This window comes from Condylura cristata, unplaced genomic scaffold (assembly GCF_000260355.1).
Source record: "Condylura cristata isolate star-nosed mole 26May11 unplaced genomic scaffold, ConCri1.0 scaffold00038, whole genome shotgun sequence".
Taxonomy (NCBI): domain Eukaryota; kingdom Metazoa; phylum Chordata; class Mammalia; order Eulipotyphla; family Talpidae; genus Condylura; species Condylura cristata.
Genome location: NW_004567139.1, coordinates 8,242,966 through 8,261,242, shown reverse-complemented (window position 1 = coordinate 8,261,242; position 18,277 = coordinate 8,242,966). Strand labels below are relative to the sequence as shown.

Below are 18,277 nucleotides of genomic sequence, written 5' to 3'. Positions count from 1 at the left end.
GCGTCTCCAGCCGCCCTCCCCCCTGTTCTCTCAGCCGCAGACAGCTCTTGCGTCTCCTTCAAGACTCAGCTCAAACATCGCCTCGTCTGGGAGATGTTTCTGGAACCCAGGGCTGCACTCAGGAGGGGTTCTGTGTTCGGGCGGCGCCCCGCGCGGCCTGGCGCCATCTGCACGGCACAGGATTGTCATAGATGCATCTGCCTGGCCAGCTCTAGAGTGCCAGTTCCCTGAAAGCAGGCACTGAGTGCATACATCGCTACCAAGGCAGTGCCCGGCACCCGGCGGCTGTCGGTGCTTGCTGAATGGAGGAATGAGGCCGGGCGTCAGTGACCCCGATGGCACCCTGATCTGAGTGGTCAAGCCGGGGCCCGTAGCAGAAACCCCCAGCGTTTCGAACAGCAGGAAGGTCCAGGCTCCTTCCAGGCCGGCTGCATCGAAAGCCCTGGACACAGGCCCACCCCAGCTTGACTCTGACACATGGATCCCCCCAGCTCGGGGGTCCTAGGAAAAAGCACACCCCCGGGCAGGGCAGTGGCTGGGGCGGGCCAGGCACCACCGTGAGCACTCAGAAGGAAAAGCTCCAGAGCCAGAGGAGTGGACCCCTAGACCTGGCACCAGACAGGGACCAGGGTGAGCCTGAGGTGCCCCGACCTAGGGCCCCTGAGCTGGTGACACCTGGCTGCCTTGTCCAGTCTCACTGTCCTTCCCACACCAGCAGGTCTGCTTTCCCCAGGGTCCTGCCCTGGATTTGCCCTCGAACCTCCTGGATTTCCTCCTCCCTGCCTGTCTCCATACGTCCCGCAGCCTCCCTCTCACAGGACAACTGACCTCAAGACTAGAGGCTGCCAGGCTAGGGGACCCTTTGTGGAACCCCAACACTGGCGTCCTGCCAGCACCCTGAGAACAAGATGCCTGGCCCAAGATTTCCCGACCCCTTGATTCCTTGCCTAAATCGCCCTAATCCCCACTCTGCATGGGCGGCTTTGCAGGATTATGAAGCTAAGAGCTGCTTCTTCCCAGAGGGGATAACCGGGCATTCAGCTCACGAAGAAACAGTCTTCTGGGCTGCAAAGCAACCACCTCCCTTAGGTGGGGATCCTGGGACCTGCTGCGGGGCGGGGGTCCAGGACCCAGGAGTGTCGTCTAAGGCCCCTGGGGAGGGAGGAGGGAGAGAAGAGGGAGGGGGCGTGGGCCTCCACATCTAGGGGGCAGGTCCAGAGAGGGACAGGGCCTGTTCCTCCAGAACATGGCCAGGCCTTGCCCTGCCTGTGCCCTGCGGCCCAGGCTCACCTCCCTGCACGCCGCACCCGGGGTGAGCCCTTCCAAGGCCTCGGCCAGGCCTGTGCACAAGATAAAGCCTGCAGGGCTGGAGAGCAGCACCCAAGGCAAGGCTTGGCCGGGAGAGAGGGCAGGCCAAACCCCTCTTCTCCTGCACCCCATAAAGCTGCTGGGTCCAGAATGAGGAGCTTGGGGAAGGCAGGGAAAGGCTGACAGGCGCCCTCGGAGAGCTGCAGGGGTGGGCGGCTGTCCCTCCAGGCCACTGGCCTGCACACTCGGCGCCCCTCTGCGTGCCTGTGGCCACCCTGCCACTTCCAGGGACCCCCAAACCCAGGCCAGCAATGGACTTGTTCTTTCTGCCTCAGGCCCCCCCCCAGAGCTGCCACGCCCCCTCCAGGTGGGGGTGACGCTGGAGGACAGAGCTGGGGGGCGCAGCAGAGGCAGGAGGGTGCCCGTGCAGGGCGCAGCCCCGCATGCTGTGATGGTGTGTCTGGCCAGGAGCCCCGACTCCAGCCTGGCGATTAAAGAGGAAAACAAGCGCTCTGTAATTACACGCCTCCCGCAGAAGCGCCTGCCCGCACAAGCTGGCCCTGGGCGAGGACACGCCGGAGCGCCCGCTCTCCGCACCCGCCCTCCCCCAGCTGCCAGGCAGGCACCCAGCCAGCCAACGGGCAACACCTCGCCCTGTGAGTGGCTGGGGGGGCCCGCGTCTCCCCCACATGCAAGGAGCCCTGCTGGGGGCTAGGCGGGCACCTCACACTTTCCGAGTGTGCCCAGCAGAGTGGGGAGACCGCTCAAGGGCAGGGACGGTTTGTCCGAGAAACAGGCACCGGAGCCGAACACGTGCAGCCGGCGCCCACCGCTCTAGCCGGGCAGCGATGCCGCCCAGGCGCCCAATGGAGGGAGACTCCTCCTGCTTCCTGGCACCTGCAGGCCCCTCCCCACACACACAGCGTGCAGGAGGACTTCAGGCAGTCGGCCTGGGCGGAAGTCTCCACCCTAGAGAGCAGCGAGGCCCTACTTCTCGCTCAGCCAATGCTTTGCAGGGAGCACCAAGCCCAGCCCACTGCTCTGTCAGGTTCAACAGGGCCCAACAGCTAGGACCTGGGTGCTGGGCTGCTTCTCTCTGTCCTGCCACCAAAGGTGGACACTGGCAGGGCACGGGCGCTGGGGGAAGCCGCGGGTGGTAAAAGCACCATCCATCAAGTCAGAACCCAGGGCACCTGCCACAGGGCAGCGCCAGCTCTGAGGCCCGAAGCCGAGCGCCTGGTGGAGCTAACGGCGCTTCAGAGGCAGCAGGTGTCTCATGTGGTCCAGCACCAGAAGCCCCCTGGGCCTGTCCTCTCGACACTCCTCCAGGTGCCCAGCCTGGCAGCTGCCTCCCTTCCTACCCACCTGTCTAGAAGCAAGCCAGTCAGGGCGCCCGGAAGGCTCGGGAAGACAGGCTATGTCTGGACCTTGACCTCTGGCGACAACCACCACCAATAACCATTAGAACTGGCTGGCGGCTGGCTAGGCACCCCACCCCCACTCTCCCAACCTTAACGTCCAGTGCAGGTGCCAGGCTGGACCCCATCACCTGCCTCACCAAACACTGTGCCCAGGGTCTTTTTAGCAGCCCCAGAAAGTCCCCCCTAAGTGACCAGGCACGTGGCCATCTGCAGCAGGCGAACCAAAGCCCAGCAGAGACTCCCTCCCCCTTCCCTTGCTCCAAGGCCCCCACCCGGGTTGCTCCCACCCCAGTGAACCACATGGGCCAGTGAAAAGAGACCCTTGCTGTAGGGGTGGTGTCCAGGTTCGGAGTTTCTGCCTCCTGTAGAGGGAGACCGGCCCCCAGCACACCCCAAGAGGATGCCCCTCTGGCGACTGGGGCCCCAGTCCTACCCCGAGACCGGGAGCTGGGCTGGCAGCTCCCCAGACGCAAGGGCTCTCTGCTCCCTTCCCCAGCCCCCTTGCAGGGCTGCAGCTACCGCACCATCTGAGCTGCCGGCTCTGGCATCCCTCTCCAAGACCTTGGCAGCCTCAGACCTGCAGCCCCTGCACAGAGCGGAGCAGAGCGGGAGCCGGAGTCGGGCTTGTCACGCCCAGTCATACTCACTTTGCTGCATTTGCCCTGGTGGGGCATCCATAGCTCTGCCTGCTTAAAGAGCATGGTGTGAGGGCTGGGCAGAGTCAGCCTGGGGAGAGGAGTCAGCCTGCGGAAGTCCGGAGAGAGGCAGGGAGGCAGGAGGGAGGGAGAGAGAGGCGCAGGAGGGGAGCGGGAGGGAGAGGCGCGGAGTGAGTGCGGAGCTGTGTGCAGAGGCAGAACCAGGCCGGCAGCGTGAGCTTCAATCCGCTGATTAATTCAGCCTATTTCCAGTCACGCTGCAGATTTGGGGAGGGAGGAGGAGGCTGCTCTGCACAGCAGCCGTGGAGGGAGGAGAGGACCAGAGTGGGGGGAGAGTGGTTGAGAGGAGAAAGCCTGTGGGCGGCTCTGCCACATGTCCAAGAGCTCGGCCCATCCAGAGGCCACGGGGTGCACTGGGGTGGGGGAGACCTGCAACCAAGGGGGACGGAAGCTGGGAGGAGAAAGGGTACAGGAAATGGCTGCAGCGGAGCCCAGGGAGCAACTGCTGGTATCAGGGGTCCCCAGCCCCCTCACCACAAGTGGCAAGGCAAAATGAGAAGCCCAGAGGGGTGGGCCCGCCATGCGCGAGAGCACCCCCAAACCACTCAGTCTTCCAGCACGAAGCCACAGTCAAGCTGCAGGAAGCAGGGCCCAGGGGACTGGCGGTTACTAACATGCTGCGTGGGGAGGACTGTGAGTGAGACGCTGGGCGAGACTTCCAGGCCGGTGGGGCTGGGGGCCAGCGGATGCCGAAGGGGGAGACAGCTGGAAGGAAGGGCCCCGAGGGTTCCCACATCCAGGACCCAGTCCTTCCTTCCAGGTGTGGAGGGTGGGGTCTCGGGTCAATGTGAGAACACAGCTGCCTAACCCTGCTCAGGCCGGGAGACTGCGGGCACCCAGACCTCACCTCCCAGCAGCAAGCAGGTGGATGACCCAGCATCTAGTCCAGTCTGAAGGCATCTGGGACCCCAAGTTCCATGCAGGGAAAGTTCTCAGTACAGAACCCCTGGGCAGAGAGGGCCAAAGGCACCAGGGACTGCCGGGCAACTTCTCCTATTCCAGGGGCCTCAGCCCCCAAGGGAGAGGAGCCGTCCAGTAACAGCAGTCTGAGCAGGCGGCTTGGTCTCCCGGACAACAAGGCCTCTGCTGCAGGGGAGGGAAGAGAGCCTCGAAAAGGCCAAGGGGCCGCTCCCTTCCCCCTTTTCTAACAGAGCTCCCTGCGCCCACCCCCAAACCCAGGGCTGAATGGGAAAGAAAAGGAGGGGCCAGCAGTCCAGGGTGGAGGGCAGGAAGTCTCCATGAAGGGCCGGAAGGAGGGGTCAGCTTCCCAGGACAATCAGGCCATCAGGCCGCAGCCCTAGCAAACTGCAAGGGAGCTCCCGTCCCCTGTCCCCCACTCCAGATGGCACTTCTCGAGCTCTCTACCAAGGCTCTGCTCTCTGCACACAGTGCGACAGCCCTAGAAAGAACAGCTCCGAGGGCCTCCCCCAGGGGCCCGCAGAGCGCCAGGGCAGCCCTGACCCCGTTCTGTCGGCTTCCTACTTTGCCCACTGAGACCCGGAGAGAGGAGCCCTGCGTCTAGGGCGCGCACACGCCCCCGTCATGAAGGCTGGAGAGGACGCGCCACGGGGGGCAGGCAGACGGGCAGCAGGGCTGTCCCATGGAGCACAGGAAGTCAACCAGCCACAGCCAAGTCAATCCTGGGCTGCTGTGGGGGTGACAGCCACCCTTGGTCATCAGCGTCCACCAAGCCCGCGCGCTCACTCCCTCCTCCAAGAAGGAGGCTGCAGCAGTCACGGGATTATCTTCAGCTGCCCGTTTGTGGGACTCACAGGCCACCTGGGAGGGTGGGGGGACCCCATCAGGTCTGTGACTCTGCTGCTGGCACCAGCCGCAACTAGCCTGCGGGAGGGCTCACCCTCCCTAGAGCTGCCTCCCAGGCACCGCTTTCTGCCACACCCAGCCAGTGGGGACTGCGGCCACGCTGTCTAGATCAGGCCCCCCCTGGCCAGACAGACAAGGGAAGGATAAAGGAAACCTTCCACTCTGCCAGTGAAACCTCAGTTACTTTTCCTCTGGTGGAGAGAACCAGCCTCCTTGATCACAGGACTGGTTTCATGGGGGCTGGGGGGTTCAGAAACAGGGTGCAACCGCAGGACTGTTTCAGGGACAGTCAGCCCTGCTCCGGCAGCCTCCAAGCATCACACGCCATCCTTGTCTCGGGCGCTGCCCCCTGGAATCGCACGGGCCCGGGGAGCTCCCATATGCCCATCGTTTCTGGGTGGCCACCAGGGGAGCAGCCAGAGGACCTGTGAGCAGGAAGCCGACACCTCCACTGCTCCAAGTTCAGGGCTGCCAGCCTGCACCAAGGCTGACCCAGAGGGCACAAGGCCTGGGGCTGACGGTCAGGGGCCCCAGCCAGAGGCGGGGCCTGCAGCTCCCCATCGGGGGCCTACAAGATCTCGTGGCAGGAAGATCAAGTCAATAAATACTCTCTAAGCCCTTGGTACATGTCAGCCCGTGCCAGCAGCCAGCGACGCCAAGATAAAGTGGGACAGAGTGTCTCAACACGGTGCAGCGTGGGACAGCGTGCTGCATGGAGAAAGCGATGCCTAAACTGGGTCTGGAAGAAAGAAAAGCAGTGGTTTGCCCGGAAAGGGAGGGAGAGCATTTTCGGGCACCCGCCTAAGTGTGGTGCGGACGCCCACCCTCTGAAGCCTTCAGAATTACTAGGGTCAAGCCCGTGGGCAGGGGGGCCAGGGCTCTGGGGCGGGCGCTGGTGGCGGAGCACAGGCAGGAGCCCAAGGCTCTCCTCCGGACCGGCTCTGTCATGGCGAGATGGCCTCTGCGGAGGCCTGAGTGGCTGGGAGTGGGGGCTGGGTCCTGGCTGCTCACCTCCAGCTGATTCTGCAGCTGTGTTTGGAGTCTGACTGGGGAGCTGGTCCCTAACCACAGAGAGGGTGCCCAACAGGGCTCAGCAGGTTGGGGCAGAGCCCCAGCGAAGAGCAAACAAACGAAATTACACACCCCTGGGCAAGACTTGGAAGGCTGGCTGGGGGCCCACCCACGTCAGCCAGCGGGTGACCTGGTCCATGCTTTGACCTGTATTCACAGCTCCCCAGAGCCTGCTTTTTCCAGCCCAGCTGTCACAGTTCCGTACCCCAAACCAGACCTGCCCTTCTCCCTCTGGGGGAGGGTGTCCCAGGCCAGCACAGACACTGGATCAAGCCCCCAGGGTGGGATGCAGCCTACCACATGCTTCTCCTTCAGGTCCATGGGCCCAGCGCGCAGCAGGCATGCCCAGATGAATGCAGTCACCCCCAACCGGCAGGCTGCTCCCCAACATCGACAGACCCCAGTGACTTGGTCACAGTCACAGCATCTGGAGGAAAAGAAAATGCAGGCCATGAGTCTGGGGGGCGGGAAGGGGCCACCATCGTGGACCACACCGTAAACAACAGAGCTCTGCTTGGCCCAGCCAGCTCTGTCCTAGCCGCATGCCCTCCCAACGGGGTTTGCAGTCGGGGAGCCTAGCGGTCGGTCTTAACCCTAAGTTTCAGAGGCACTTCTGTCCTGTTGCACAAACACCCTTTTGCCTCCCCGTGGGCAGAAAAGGCCTTGGGCTGCCGGCTTTTTTACACAGAGGTCAGCATTAAGGGAAACTAGAGTGCAGCCCTGACTGGAAGGAGCAGGAGAGAGGCTGGAGAGCAGAGAGGAGGAAGGAGAAGCATGCTCATGCCCACACCTCGGCTACCCCGGGGTCAGGGCTTTGTCCGGTCCTACACGCCAGCACACGCGCGCGCCACAGACAGACCTCTCCCGTGTGGCTGCCACCAGGGCAGGGCTCAGCGGACACCTGGGCAGATGCCCGCACCCACAGGCTGGCCGACCTGACAGCCCTCTGAGAATGGGGATTAGCCCACTCCCCACGCCACACCCCTCCCCACACAACTGGACCGTCTCCATCCAACCTGGCAGCCAACACACCCGTCACTTCCGCCCAGGGCAGGTAACGAGTGATAATGAGTCATCTGGTTGGGGGCCAGATGAGACTCTGGAAAGCACTGACTTGCTGACTAGGGCAGTTCTTTGAGGGGCCTGCAGCTAAGCTTCTTTAAGAGGAGCTGGTCAGAAGCCCAGGAGAGCTGATCCATAAAAGAACAGTCTAGAAGCAATTAAAAAAAAAAAAAAAAAGCTGTGTGCAGGGGACCCCAGCCAGGAGGCCCAGGCTCTGTAGCCAGGAGCTCCACTCCGAAATTCCATCCAGTTCCTCCCAAGGCAGACCCAATGCCAAAGTCCCAGACCGCAGGGCCGTCCTGCCCACCCGTGCCCTGCCAGCTAAGGCTGTCAAAGCAGCGCTAGCCCTGTGGGCTCAGACACTGTCACACTGGAAGCAACCTTGCAATGTGATAACATTCAGTCTTTGGGGCCATGGGGTCCTAGGAGGCCCATTATTTTCTCTCCAAGGCCATGCCACCTCAGGTTGCCAGGCCCTGTTTACCAATATGACCCCAGGTCCCCATGATACCACGTCCCGCTGGGGCTGGGTGAGGTAGTTGCCACAGGGAAAGGCACCAGGGGCCAGAAGGAGATGGTGCTTAACTCCTTCTTGCCAACACGACAGTGAAAAAATGCTGTGGCCAGCTGGAACCACAGTGGTTCAGAGGGAACCAGAACCTGGACATTTCTCTAAGCCTCTGTTTTTCCACCACGCCATACATGGGATTCTGGGAAAGTGCTGTCTTTAACAGCCTGGTCAGAAATGACTAGCTCCATTCTTAAAGAGCCAGTTCTTGCTCCTGTCCCATTGTGTCCAAAGTCAAATACCCCCAAGTATAAATCCTGGCTCCAACATGTATTAAATGCCAGTGGGGCCCTAGTATATCATTTGTCCCCCTGAGCCTCAGTTTCCTGGTTCACAGAATGGGAACAATGATACCCATTGAGACTAGGGGTGCAACAAGAATGATATATTATATACAGAGGGTCCAGTACAGTAATTGGCAAACATGTCTTAATAAACAGCTGTTATTACTATCACCAGCAAACAAGAAATAGGTGCAAAGTGTCACCTATGTCAAAAATGGGACTCAGAAGTAAGCAGAAGAAAAACAAATGAAAGGTATAACATTGTAAAGAAATATGTAAACTTTTTACAGAAGAATAGGTTGTATAAGTAGAAAATTCTAGGAATTACAAATAAGATATTAGCACAAATAAGTGCACAGTTGCAAGATAGTCAAAATACAAAATATAAATTAAATTTCTAATATGATACATAATAAAGGAAAAAATTTAATTATCACTTATAATAATATTAAAAAACAAGAAATACTTAAGGTGGACTTCAACAAAAATATATTTAGGTGCTAGACAGGGCTGAGAGAAATGAAAGAAGACCTTAGTAAGTAAAGAGACATACCATGTTCATGGATAAGAATGTTCAATGTTAACATTAAATTTCATAGTAATATTTACATAGAATACTATACCAATGACTATTATTAATAATATTAGTATAATATTCTAATGTTTATAATATAATTCATTACTTTGGAAAACAATTTGGCAGCCTCTGATAAAGTTAAGTATACACTTACTACATGACCCGGTAATGAGAACATACATCCTGGAAAAGAAATGTATACAGGTGTTCACAGCAGCTTTATTACCAAACACTGGAAGCAATCCAATGTCCATTAGCAGATGAATGGATGAAAAAGCTGTGGTATAGCCACACCTCCCAGCAGCAAAACAAAAAGAGGAACCCAGACATCTAACAATAATGCAGAATCTCAAAAACACTTGCTGAAAAGAGACAGACACAAAAGCCTCTACAGTGTATGATTCCATTTATATAAAATTTAGAACAGGCAAAACTAATCTATAGTGTCAGCTAGCAAAGTGAGGGTTATGGGGGATAGGGGAGGGATTGATTGCCCACAAAGGCCATAGGGATCTTTTGTTCTATGTCTTGATTGTAGGTAGTGGTTACAGGGTGTACACATTGTCAAAATTCTTCAAACTATAATCTTTAAAAGGTACATTTTATTGTGTATGTAAACATTGCCTCAATAGAGTTGATTTTTTAAAAGGTGGAATCTGAGACTGAACCAATGTCTAAAGGCCTAGTACATGCAAGATTTGGTGGACATAAAAGAGAAGGGACAAAGAAACAAACATTTATCAAGTGTCTGTTACCCAAAGACTCACAAAGCCAACTTGCCTTATCAGGAAAAATCCATAGTGTTTTGTTTAAGCTCTTTATTCAAGGATTTAGTTTCGTTAAGGGTGAGGCACTCATTCTGTCCCCAACTAGTTAAGCAAACAAACACAGAGAAGACTCTGGTGGCCAAACATTACCTAAGGTTCATTAGCATAAATTTACATTTACATAATGAAATTCCTTCCCAAGGAAAGTGCTTGGGCCCCATTTTCTGTTTGTTTTCTTTTTAAATATTTATTTATTTGTGCATACAAGAACTGGTGGGGTGCCGGCCAGAGGTGGGGAGGTGAGAGGATTCACCAGAGACAGAGTGGGGAGCAGAACAGGTGGATCTATTAAAATCCATTGCTGAGGAGAGGTCTGCTGTGCTCTGTGGGTCACTCCCTGGCTGGGGATTGAACTCGTGCTGTAGTGGCTGCAGACAGCTTCAAAGTGCTGCGCTTTAACCCACTGCACCACCCCTGGGCCCTGGGCCCCATTTCTGATGATCCATAAAGAGGCTTGCTCTGGTCATGAAGCTATACTGCACCTGCCTGCACAAGCCAGGTTCCAGATATTCTACCCTCCCGCCATGTCACCCAAGTACCAATAATCTTACATAAAAATCCTAACTCCCTTTATGAAGGCGGGAGGGTACTTTGGCAGTGATCCCTTCGCTCCCTACTTGATTCAAGTAATTAAATTCTCTTTGCCAAGAATCTTTGACTTGGTCTGCTCCACTGGCTGGTGCCCACCAAGCAACAGTAACGTGCCTGCTGTGTATAACAACTGCAGGCAGATAGTAATTGTACAGGGTGGCCCTGTTTTCAAAGACGTTTAAGGTGTGGTCCTTCACTAGGAGGGTTTATACTATAGCCACTTTAGGAATATTATGCACAAAGATAATTAACATTCAAATTGGCACTGAAATATGAAATGAAATGGGCCAACAGGTACCACAGGAAGTTTAAGCGGAAGAGACCAGTAGGTGGGCACAGGACAGGCCTCCTGGAAGAAGTGAGGCCCAGGTGAGCTCTTCAGAAAGCAGGGAGGGACCCTGGTGCAAGGGGTTAAAGCACAGCACTTTGCAGCTAAAACCACTTCAGCATGAGTTCGATCCCCACCCTAGAGGTGACTCACATGGTGCAGCAGACCTCTCCTGACCCGCCCGCTGCTCCCCTCAGCAGTGTACTTCATCAGTCGGCCTGTTCTGCTCCCCATTCTGTCTCTGGGGAATCCTCTCACTGCCCCTGTACCTCTTGCCTGTACCCCAGTTCTGAATGCATAAATAAATAAATCTTTAACAAAAAAAAACACAGCATAAGAAGCTAAAGCCACTTCAGCATGAGTTCGATCCCCGCCCCGGAGGTGACCCACATGGCGCTGCCGACCTCCCATGACCCGCCTGCTGCTCCCCTCAGCAGTGTACTTCGTCAGTCGCCTGTTCTGCTCCCCACTCTGTCTCTGGTGAATCTTCTCACCACCCCTGCACCTCTGGCCTGTACCCCAGTTCTGAATGCATAAATAAATATTCACAAAAGAAAAACGCATCAAGGGGCCTCTCTGGTAGCGCAAGGGGTTAAGTCTCAGCACTAGCAAGCTATCAGCAGCCACTTCCATCCAGCCACAGAACTGACCCCCAGGATGCAGCAGACCTCCCCTGTATGATTTCAGTCAATCTGCCTGTTCTGCTCCCCACTGTCTCTGGTGAATCCTCCCCCAACCTGCACCCCTGGCCTGTAGCCCAGCTCTTGTATGCGTAAATAAAGAAAATAAATCTTTAAACACACACACACTTTGGGTGGGGGCAGGGTGAGGAGGGCATGATGGCTGCCCGGTGAAAGCAGGGCCAGGATAACTGTGGGAGCTTCCCAGCAAACATGGGATCAGGCGGAGGAAGCTGTGTGGGGGCCAACTGGGGCCCATTATGAGCCTCCCTTTCCATCATTACATGTTTTGAAAAATGGAATGGTCTTCTTTGGAAGGCAACAAGTTCCCCACAACTGGAGGGGTCCAAGCAGAGGCTAGGACATATTGGAGACAATAAATACATCAGGTAGTAAATCAAAAGTGCTGACTTTTTACGGCCTCTTGCGGTCCTAAAGACTATGACATTAAGAGAGCCAATTGCGGGCCCTCCCTGGTGGCACGGTGGGTTAAAGCACAGCACTGTGAACCTATCCACAGACACTGCAGCTCGAACTCAATCCCCAGCCAGGGAGGTGACCCAAAGGCACAGCAGACATCTCCTGTTCTGCCCACTGCTCCTCTCAGCAGTGGATTTCAGTAGATCTGCCAGTTCTGCTCCCTACTCTGTCTCTAGTGAATCCTCTCACCTCACATCTGTACCCCAGTTCTTGTATGCATAAATCAACCAGCTCCACTGGTAAGAGATGTCCAAATTAGGCCACTACAAGAGAACCGTTACAAGACTTCCACCACCCGACCTCAAGGTCTATAAAGCAACAGTACTTAGGCCAGGGCAATGTGGTACTGGCTGGTCTTAGGAGTACAGAAATAGACCCAGACATATGGTCACTAGCAAAGGCAATTCAGTGGAAAAAAAGATAGTCTTGAAGTTAACAAACTGTTCTTGAACAACTGAATATTCAGATGCAAAAAAAAAAAAAAAAAACTGCTCTATATTACAAAAATTAACTAAAAATGGATCATGACCTAAGTGTAAAACCAAAAGGTTTCTAGAACATGTAAGCAATGGTGAAGGACAATGAAGCAGAGGGACAAGGCTCTATGCCCCAAATTATATAGTTATGTAAATGACTGCTAAGTTAACTTTTGAAATTAATTTTAGAAAGAAAAATAGAGCAAAAAAATCTTTGTGCCTCCGGGTTTGATGTTTTAGATTCAATACCGGTCGCATAAACCACAAAAAGAAATGGCTGGGGATAAAATGGGAGGGAAAATTTTTACTGTATACACTTTTGGGCTTTTTGGTTTTCAACTCCTGTGAATGTACCAAATGTATCTTTTAAGAATTGCAGCCCCTCACTTACGAGAAAATAACCCAAAGAAGAGAAAAGAGGGGCCCGAAATGCTGTTTGTAGATGCACGTGGCAGCAGCGTTACTCACAACAGCCAGAATGTTGAAGCAGTTCTGTGTCCTTCACAGATGAACGGCTAAGCAAATTGTGGTATATCTATGTGGTGGAATATTATGTGGCCTTAAAAAGGAAGGGAATTCTGACATCTGCCACAAGATAAGCCTGTCACAAAAGAATACTATGATTCCTCCTATTTGAGGCTCCTCCAATTCATAGACACCGAATGTAGAATGGATATCCTGGGGGCTGGGGAGTGGGTGAACAAGGAATTAAGTGTTTAACTGGGACAGTTTCATTTTGGGAGATGAAGGAGTCCTGGGGCTCAATGTGACAGATATTGGTGACAGTTGCAAAACAATGTGAATGCACATAATATCACAGAACTGGTTGAAATTAACCATTTTGTGGTATTTATTTTACCACAAAAAAAATACAAAAACAAATCGGCAACTTTGATTCTGATTTTGCAGTAGGCTCTACCGTATGTTGCTAAGCAATATTTCCCTCTGTTCCATGTCAACTTTAGCATGTTTTTGCTGTTTTAAATATTTTTGAGTCTCCCTCAGTCCCTTTTCCCCATATCTTTCTCTTTACCTTTCCACTAAGGAACTCTGCTATTACAAATCTTTTTTTTTTTTTTTTCAAGAGGATTCTGAAGTTATGAAAATTGGTTTCATATCACACCAAGATCTCTACTTCCTGCAGGTCCCTGTAAGCCCTGAAAGAGTCTCCCTCCCTTGGAGGCCTCTCATCCCCACACACAGTTGGCCTTTGGAGCTAGGGTAACCCCAACTCTGTGCGATGCCCCCACCTGGTGCTGGCATCCTTGGTCTAATCTTGCCCTTCCCCGCCTGCCAAGCCACGTGACTGATTTACTACTGTCTCTGCCGCCACAGGCAAAGCTTATTATGACACCAGCCCCTGATCACCAGACCGCACAGTCTGACGGGCAGGGACGTTGGGGAGGAAAACATTCCTACCCGGTAGCTCACCCGCACTGCCGTCAACAGAGTCAGCCTGCTGGGAAGCCAGGGGTCACACAGTATTCCTCAGGGGCCTATCTTTTTGGTCAAAAAAGACACTGGTGACATCAATACTAACATAAGAAGATTTTTTTAAAAACTGACACGCAGTTACCAGTGGAGACGTGCCAGGCGTGACCTGGAAGCTTCTGGCTTGAACGCCAGGCATGCATTTGGAGGCTTTGGGTCTCCCCAAAGTTAGGGTAAGAGCTGGGACCTGACGCACCAGTGAGGTGCAATAAAACCTGGGCTGTAGGTAATATTTATCTTCACACTCCTCCCTCTCCCTGTGCAAACTGTTTCTGCAGCCCAAAGTTAGGGACAGTGGGGAGGAACCAGATTCCACCTCGTTTCTCCTTAGTTCTGCAGGGGTTAAGCTCTCAAAAGGCTGATTCCCAACACTTGGAGCTAACACTCCCTAGCAACTTCTCAAAATAGAAATGTGAAGGGCTTTCTGTTTTCTTCCATCTCACTGCCCAACCCTGGCCCTCCCAGTCTAATCTTTTAATGTGGGTTCACCATAAACAAGGGGCAGGCTCGGGGCGGGGGTTCAAGGGCGGTTAAGCTCCATTATTTGGCAGCTGATTATCAAGGGGGGTGGTTGTTCAACACCTCCCTGGCCTCTCCACTAGTCTATAGAGTCCAACTGTTTCTCAGTTTGTAGAACTGACGATGAGCAAGGACGGTGAAGCTAACACAGCAGCTAATGTCAGACTCACCCGCACTTGGTGGATTTGAGCATGCTAATCCCTGCCCCAGGGTTAATGAGTGTCCACTCTGATGTGTTCTGATCTTTAGAGTGATTTTCAAACTTACAGATCATGTTTATTTGACTCTTTAGATAATGAAGTTTACCTGGGCCATTACTTAAAAAAAATTTTTTAACTACCTCTTCGGAATACCGAGCTCAGCCTTGTTTGGCCAAGATTTTCATAAAAACCACTACAGTGGTGTTTCTTCTTTCTCCAGTGGGTCCAGCCTTTTTCTGCCTCCACACTGTTCTTACAAACAACACTTACAACGGTTCCCCCACACGAAGAGGCGACTTTGCTCCTGACTCAGCTCTTCCCCACCTGCTCTACAGTCGTGAATTCATGCCAGAACAGAGAGACCACCATGAATACTGAGTCATACAAATTATCGGCCTGCGGACTACCTGCTCATTTAAAATGATGAATGCGGAAACGTGTTCAAACGGTTCCAAGAGCTCGACCCCTTGCTGGCGACACCTTTACCCCATCTCCTCGAAGGCCACCGCGAAGGCCACCCTGCGGAGGCCACCCTGCGAAGGCCCAGTTCAGGATGGGAACAGCCGCACTAGGGGAACAAGGTGGCCCGAATCTGGACTTCCACACTCCCCACTGGCTCTCGCAGGGCGGGCCCTGGGTCTCTGCTCTCCCAGCAGTTTCTTTCCACCTCTGTAAGATAAAAACATCACAAACCCCCGCGTCTGTCTTCGCAGGGCACCCAGGGACTAAATGAACCGAGTCACTGAAGCAGGGTAACGTCTGGCGCACACGTCTCCTCCCGCACGAAAGCACTTACTAGGAGAAAAGGCACTGCAGAGCGCCCTCCCGTTCTCCCGGGCGCCACGCGGACGTGCAGGGGAGGGTGGGAGGCCGCGGCACGTGACCAGAGCAAAGACCGCGGCAAAGTGCCGCGGTGCCCACACTCAGGGGAAGCAGCTCGGGTTGGGGCGCTCGCCGCAGCACTGGGGCGTGCGGGAGGCGGGTAGGAGGCCGGTTTCCGGGCCGTGTTCCTCCGGGTGTCTGAGGAGCCTTAACACCGATTCTGGAGGAGGCAGCAGTGCAAACGAAACAGAAAAGAAAAAAGCGGGGCGAGCTTCAGGGCTCTGGGGGCTGAGAAACAACTACTCAGCCCCCTCCTCCCGGCCGGGGGAGGCTTTGGGCTCCAGGGCCCAGCCGGCAGGGCCGGGGCTGCTGGGGGGCTGTAACTACGCGAGGCGCCGGGAGCCCTCTGGGCCGGCCCGGCCACCCAGCCTCGACACAACTGGGACAAGGGTTCTTTGTTGGCAGGCGGCTTCGATTTCTGACGCGGGACCCCCAAAGGGCCCAGACAGGGCCCGGGACGCGTGTGAGCACCGGGGGCCAGTTGGGGGCTGGTAATGGCCAAGAGTTGGAGGCAAGAGCTAGACCCTCGCCTCCCCTTCCGCAGGGATCCCCGGAAGCCATTCCCTAGGTGTAGACCCCAGACCCCCCTAGACTCGACCAAGAATCCAGAAGACGCAGAAGGTCAAGCCGCACGCCCCTTTGCTCCCTTGCTCCCCACTTTCGGGCCACGGGTCTCCTAGTACTTACCGAGGCCCAGGGGCCTGTCTTCTTCGCCCGCGTCCTCTCCCCTCCCAGCCCCCTCCTCACTTAACGTCCCCTCCTCCAGGGGCCCGCAGCCATGTCCGTTACTGGCAACTCTAAGGGGGTTTGCCTCCCTTCTCGGGCAACGGAGGCTCCCGCGTTCTGAACGCCGATTGGTCAGAATCCGAGACGAGCGCAATTCCTCGTTTCGTATTGGCTACAAGGCGCGAGACACTGTAGTCGCGACCGCCCCTCTCGGAGCCTGGCGGAATTGAGAGCCAAGTGCTGGCGGGAGATCGTTCCTCCAGTGTCCACCTCTGGGCGGGATGCTCTGGCGCTTTCTGGCCCAGAGGCCCTGACCCGAAGCGAGGGCGCTCTTTCCCCTTCGATTAGATTTCCTACAGAATTACCCTAAAAAGATGGCCAGAGCGTCTCACCCTGTTTTTTCTTTGTTTTTAAAATGAGCCCTTTGCTTTCTTTTAAGCTCCCGTTGTCTCCAGGAACAAACACCTAACTACCTTGAGCCGAGACAGCGTAGGGGAACCCCCAGAGACAGATACTGAGTCCAAACCTCAGCTCGGCTCAACTCTAAGGGGAAAAACAAGTTAAATTTTTTTCGAGGTAATTGAGAGAAATCGCCTGGGAGACCTCTCTTGGGAAAACAAAGCAAGCCTGTGTCAGTATTCACTCCTGTTTTCCCAGAGATCTGGAGATGCTGGGGGGTTGTCATTTTCAGTTTTTGATCTGTTTATACAATGGGTGGGGGGTCATGGCTGGCCCTGGGAAATAAGAGGCCCTGCCCTCTATTAATGAATTTCATTAAGTCATTAAATTTTTCTTCTTCACAGCTGGACAAGAAAATGACATTTTAATGCCCAGTCTTGTATGTTTGAACTGTTTTAGTGGTTGCCTAAAACCCTAGTTATTTTCCTACCCACACTGTAACACAGACTATCTCTGCAAATACATAGACAAAGTCCAAATCTCTCTGCCCAATACTCAGAAGCCTTCATAAATCAGCCCGGACATAACATTTCCAGGTTTAACTCCCTACAGGCCAAACAACAGCTGCAGTCATGTGGCTTCACCACTTTCCCCAGAAACGCTTCCGGAACCCTCTCGCCCCTCCTTTGCCCATGGCAATAAAGCCAACATTCAAATACATGTCCATCCTAAGGATTCACTTTAAAGCCTACCTGCTTTTTCAAAAGTCTTCCCTGGCTTAGACTGAATCGCTCCTGGTATAGCACCGTCTCTTCTTTGTGTGTCCATTGCTGCGTTCACACAAGTACGCTTTGTACAGTTTTCTTTTTGTGAGACCTCAAGCTCCCTGAAGGCAGCTGGTTTATCCTGGAAGCCCACCATCCCAGCCCGGTATTTGGAGCTGTTTGTTGAATAGTGCATCGCCCGGATGGCCACCTTCCCACTCCACCCAGAGAGTGGGCATGGCCGCACTCAGAAAGTTCACCTGTTACATAGTCATTCTGCCCCGCTCTACCTTGTAGACAGTACTTCTAGCCATTGCGTTCTCTGCCTCATTGACAGATAAATCGCTCAACAGACTTGAACTGGGTTCCTCCAGTTCCAGTGCTTGTGCTAGAACCCTTCCCTCCCTGACCATCCTTCTTGTCGGAGACCCCAGCCACAAGCCTTTGCTGAAGAAGTAAATCAGATCACTCAAGTGAAAACACGCCAGTGCACCCTAGTCATCACCTTCTTTTTCTTTCCAGATCTTATGGCCCTGGGCCATGTCTTAGTACTGCAACCCGGCAGCTGTGCCAACCTTCATTCCCTGGAGCCTCCCCTTCTCCTCCCCACCAAGATGTCCTGATGAGGGGACATCTTTCAGTGGTCATCTCTCACTACTTCATCTACTCTATTCCCCTCTCCACATTCCTTTCCAGGGCTGTATCCTCAAGCCCGGCCCCCCACACCCACCCAACACCCTTGCTCCATCCTCACATGCAATTTCCCACCTCCAGGCCATAGCTCATGCTGTTCCCTGTGCCTGGAATGTCCTTCCAACCTCCTTGCCTCCCGGGTAACTCCCTGTCATCTTTTAAGATCAGGTTAGCTTGTCACTGCCCTGTTTTCACATGATTCCCTGTAGATAACTGTCTCACGTCACTTCCCACATTGTTTTATATCTCTGACAGGAAAAGAATATTAATAATGCATTAGTATCTGCAGTCTTTCTCTCCTTCTGCCTGCTGAGCCTGTTAGCTTCCTAGATCGATGCACAGTATCCAAATTGCAGGAGAAAGGTAGGTTTGAGAAGGTTGTGTCTGGAG

At 54.4% G+C, this 18,277-nt stretch overlaps 1 protein-coding gene across 5 annotated transcripts in view; it reads right to left on the bottom strand.

Annotated features, from left to right (window-relative positions):
* Positions 1-17,990, bottom strand: part of KIAA0195 (KIAA0195 ortholog) — a 30,724-nt gene extending 12,734 nt beyond the window's left edge. For 2 of the 5 annotated variants that reach the window (XM_012733091.1, XM_012733092.1), the window contains exons 1-2: positions 17,963-17,982; positions 6,638-6,767 (exon numbers count right to left, since the gene is read on the bottom strand). In XM_012733091.1, coding sequence (XP_012588545.1) covers positions 6,638-6,767; positions 17,963-17,973 — 141 coding nt within the window. In that variant the 5' untranslated portion in view covers positions 17,974-17,982. Of the gene's footprint in view, positions 1-3,376; positions 3,531-6,637; positions 6,768-15,992; positions 16,146-17,962 lie in introns of those variants that run through there. The other 3 variants (XM_012733093.1, XM_012733095.1, XM_012733094.1) reach the window with 3 other exon arrangements.
* Between the last annotated feature and the right edge of the window lie 287 nt (positions 17,991-18,277).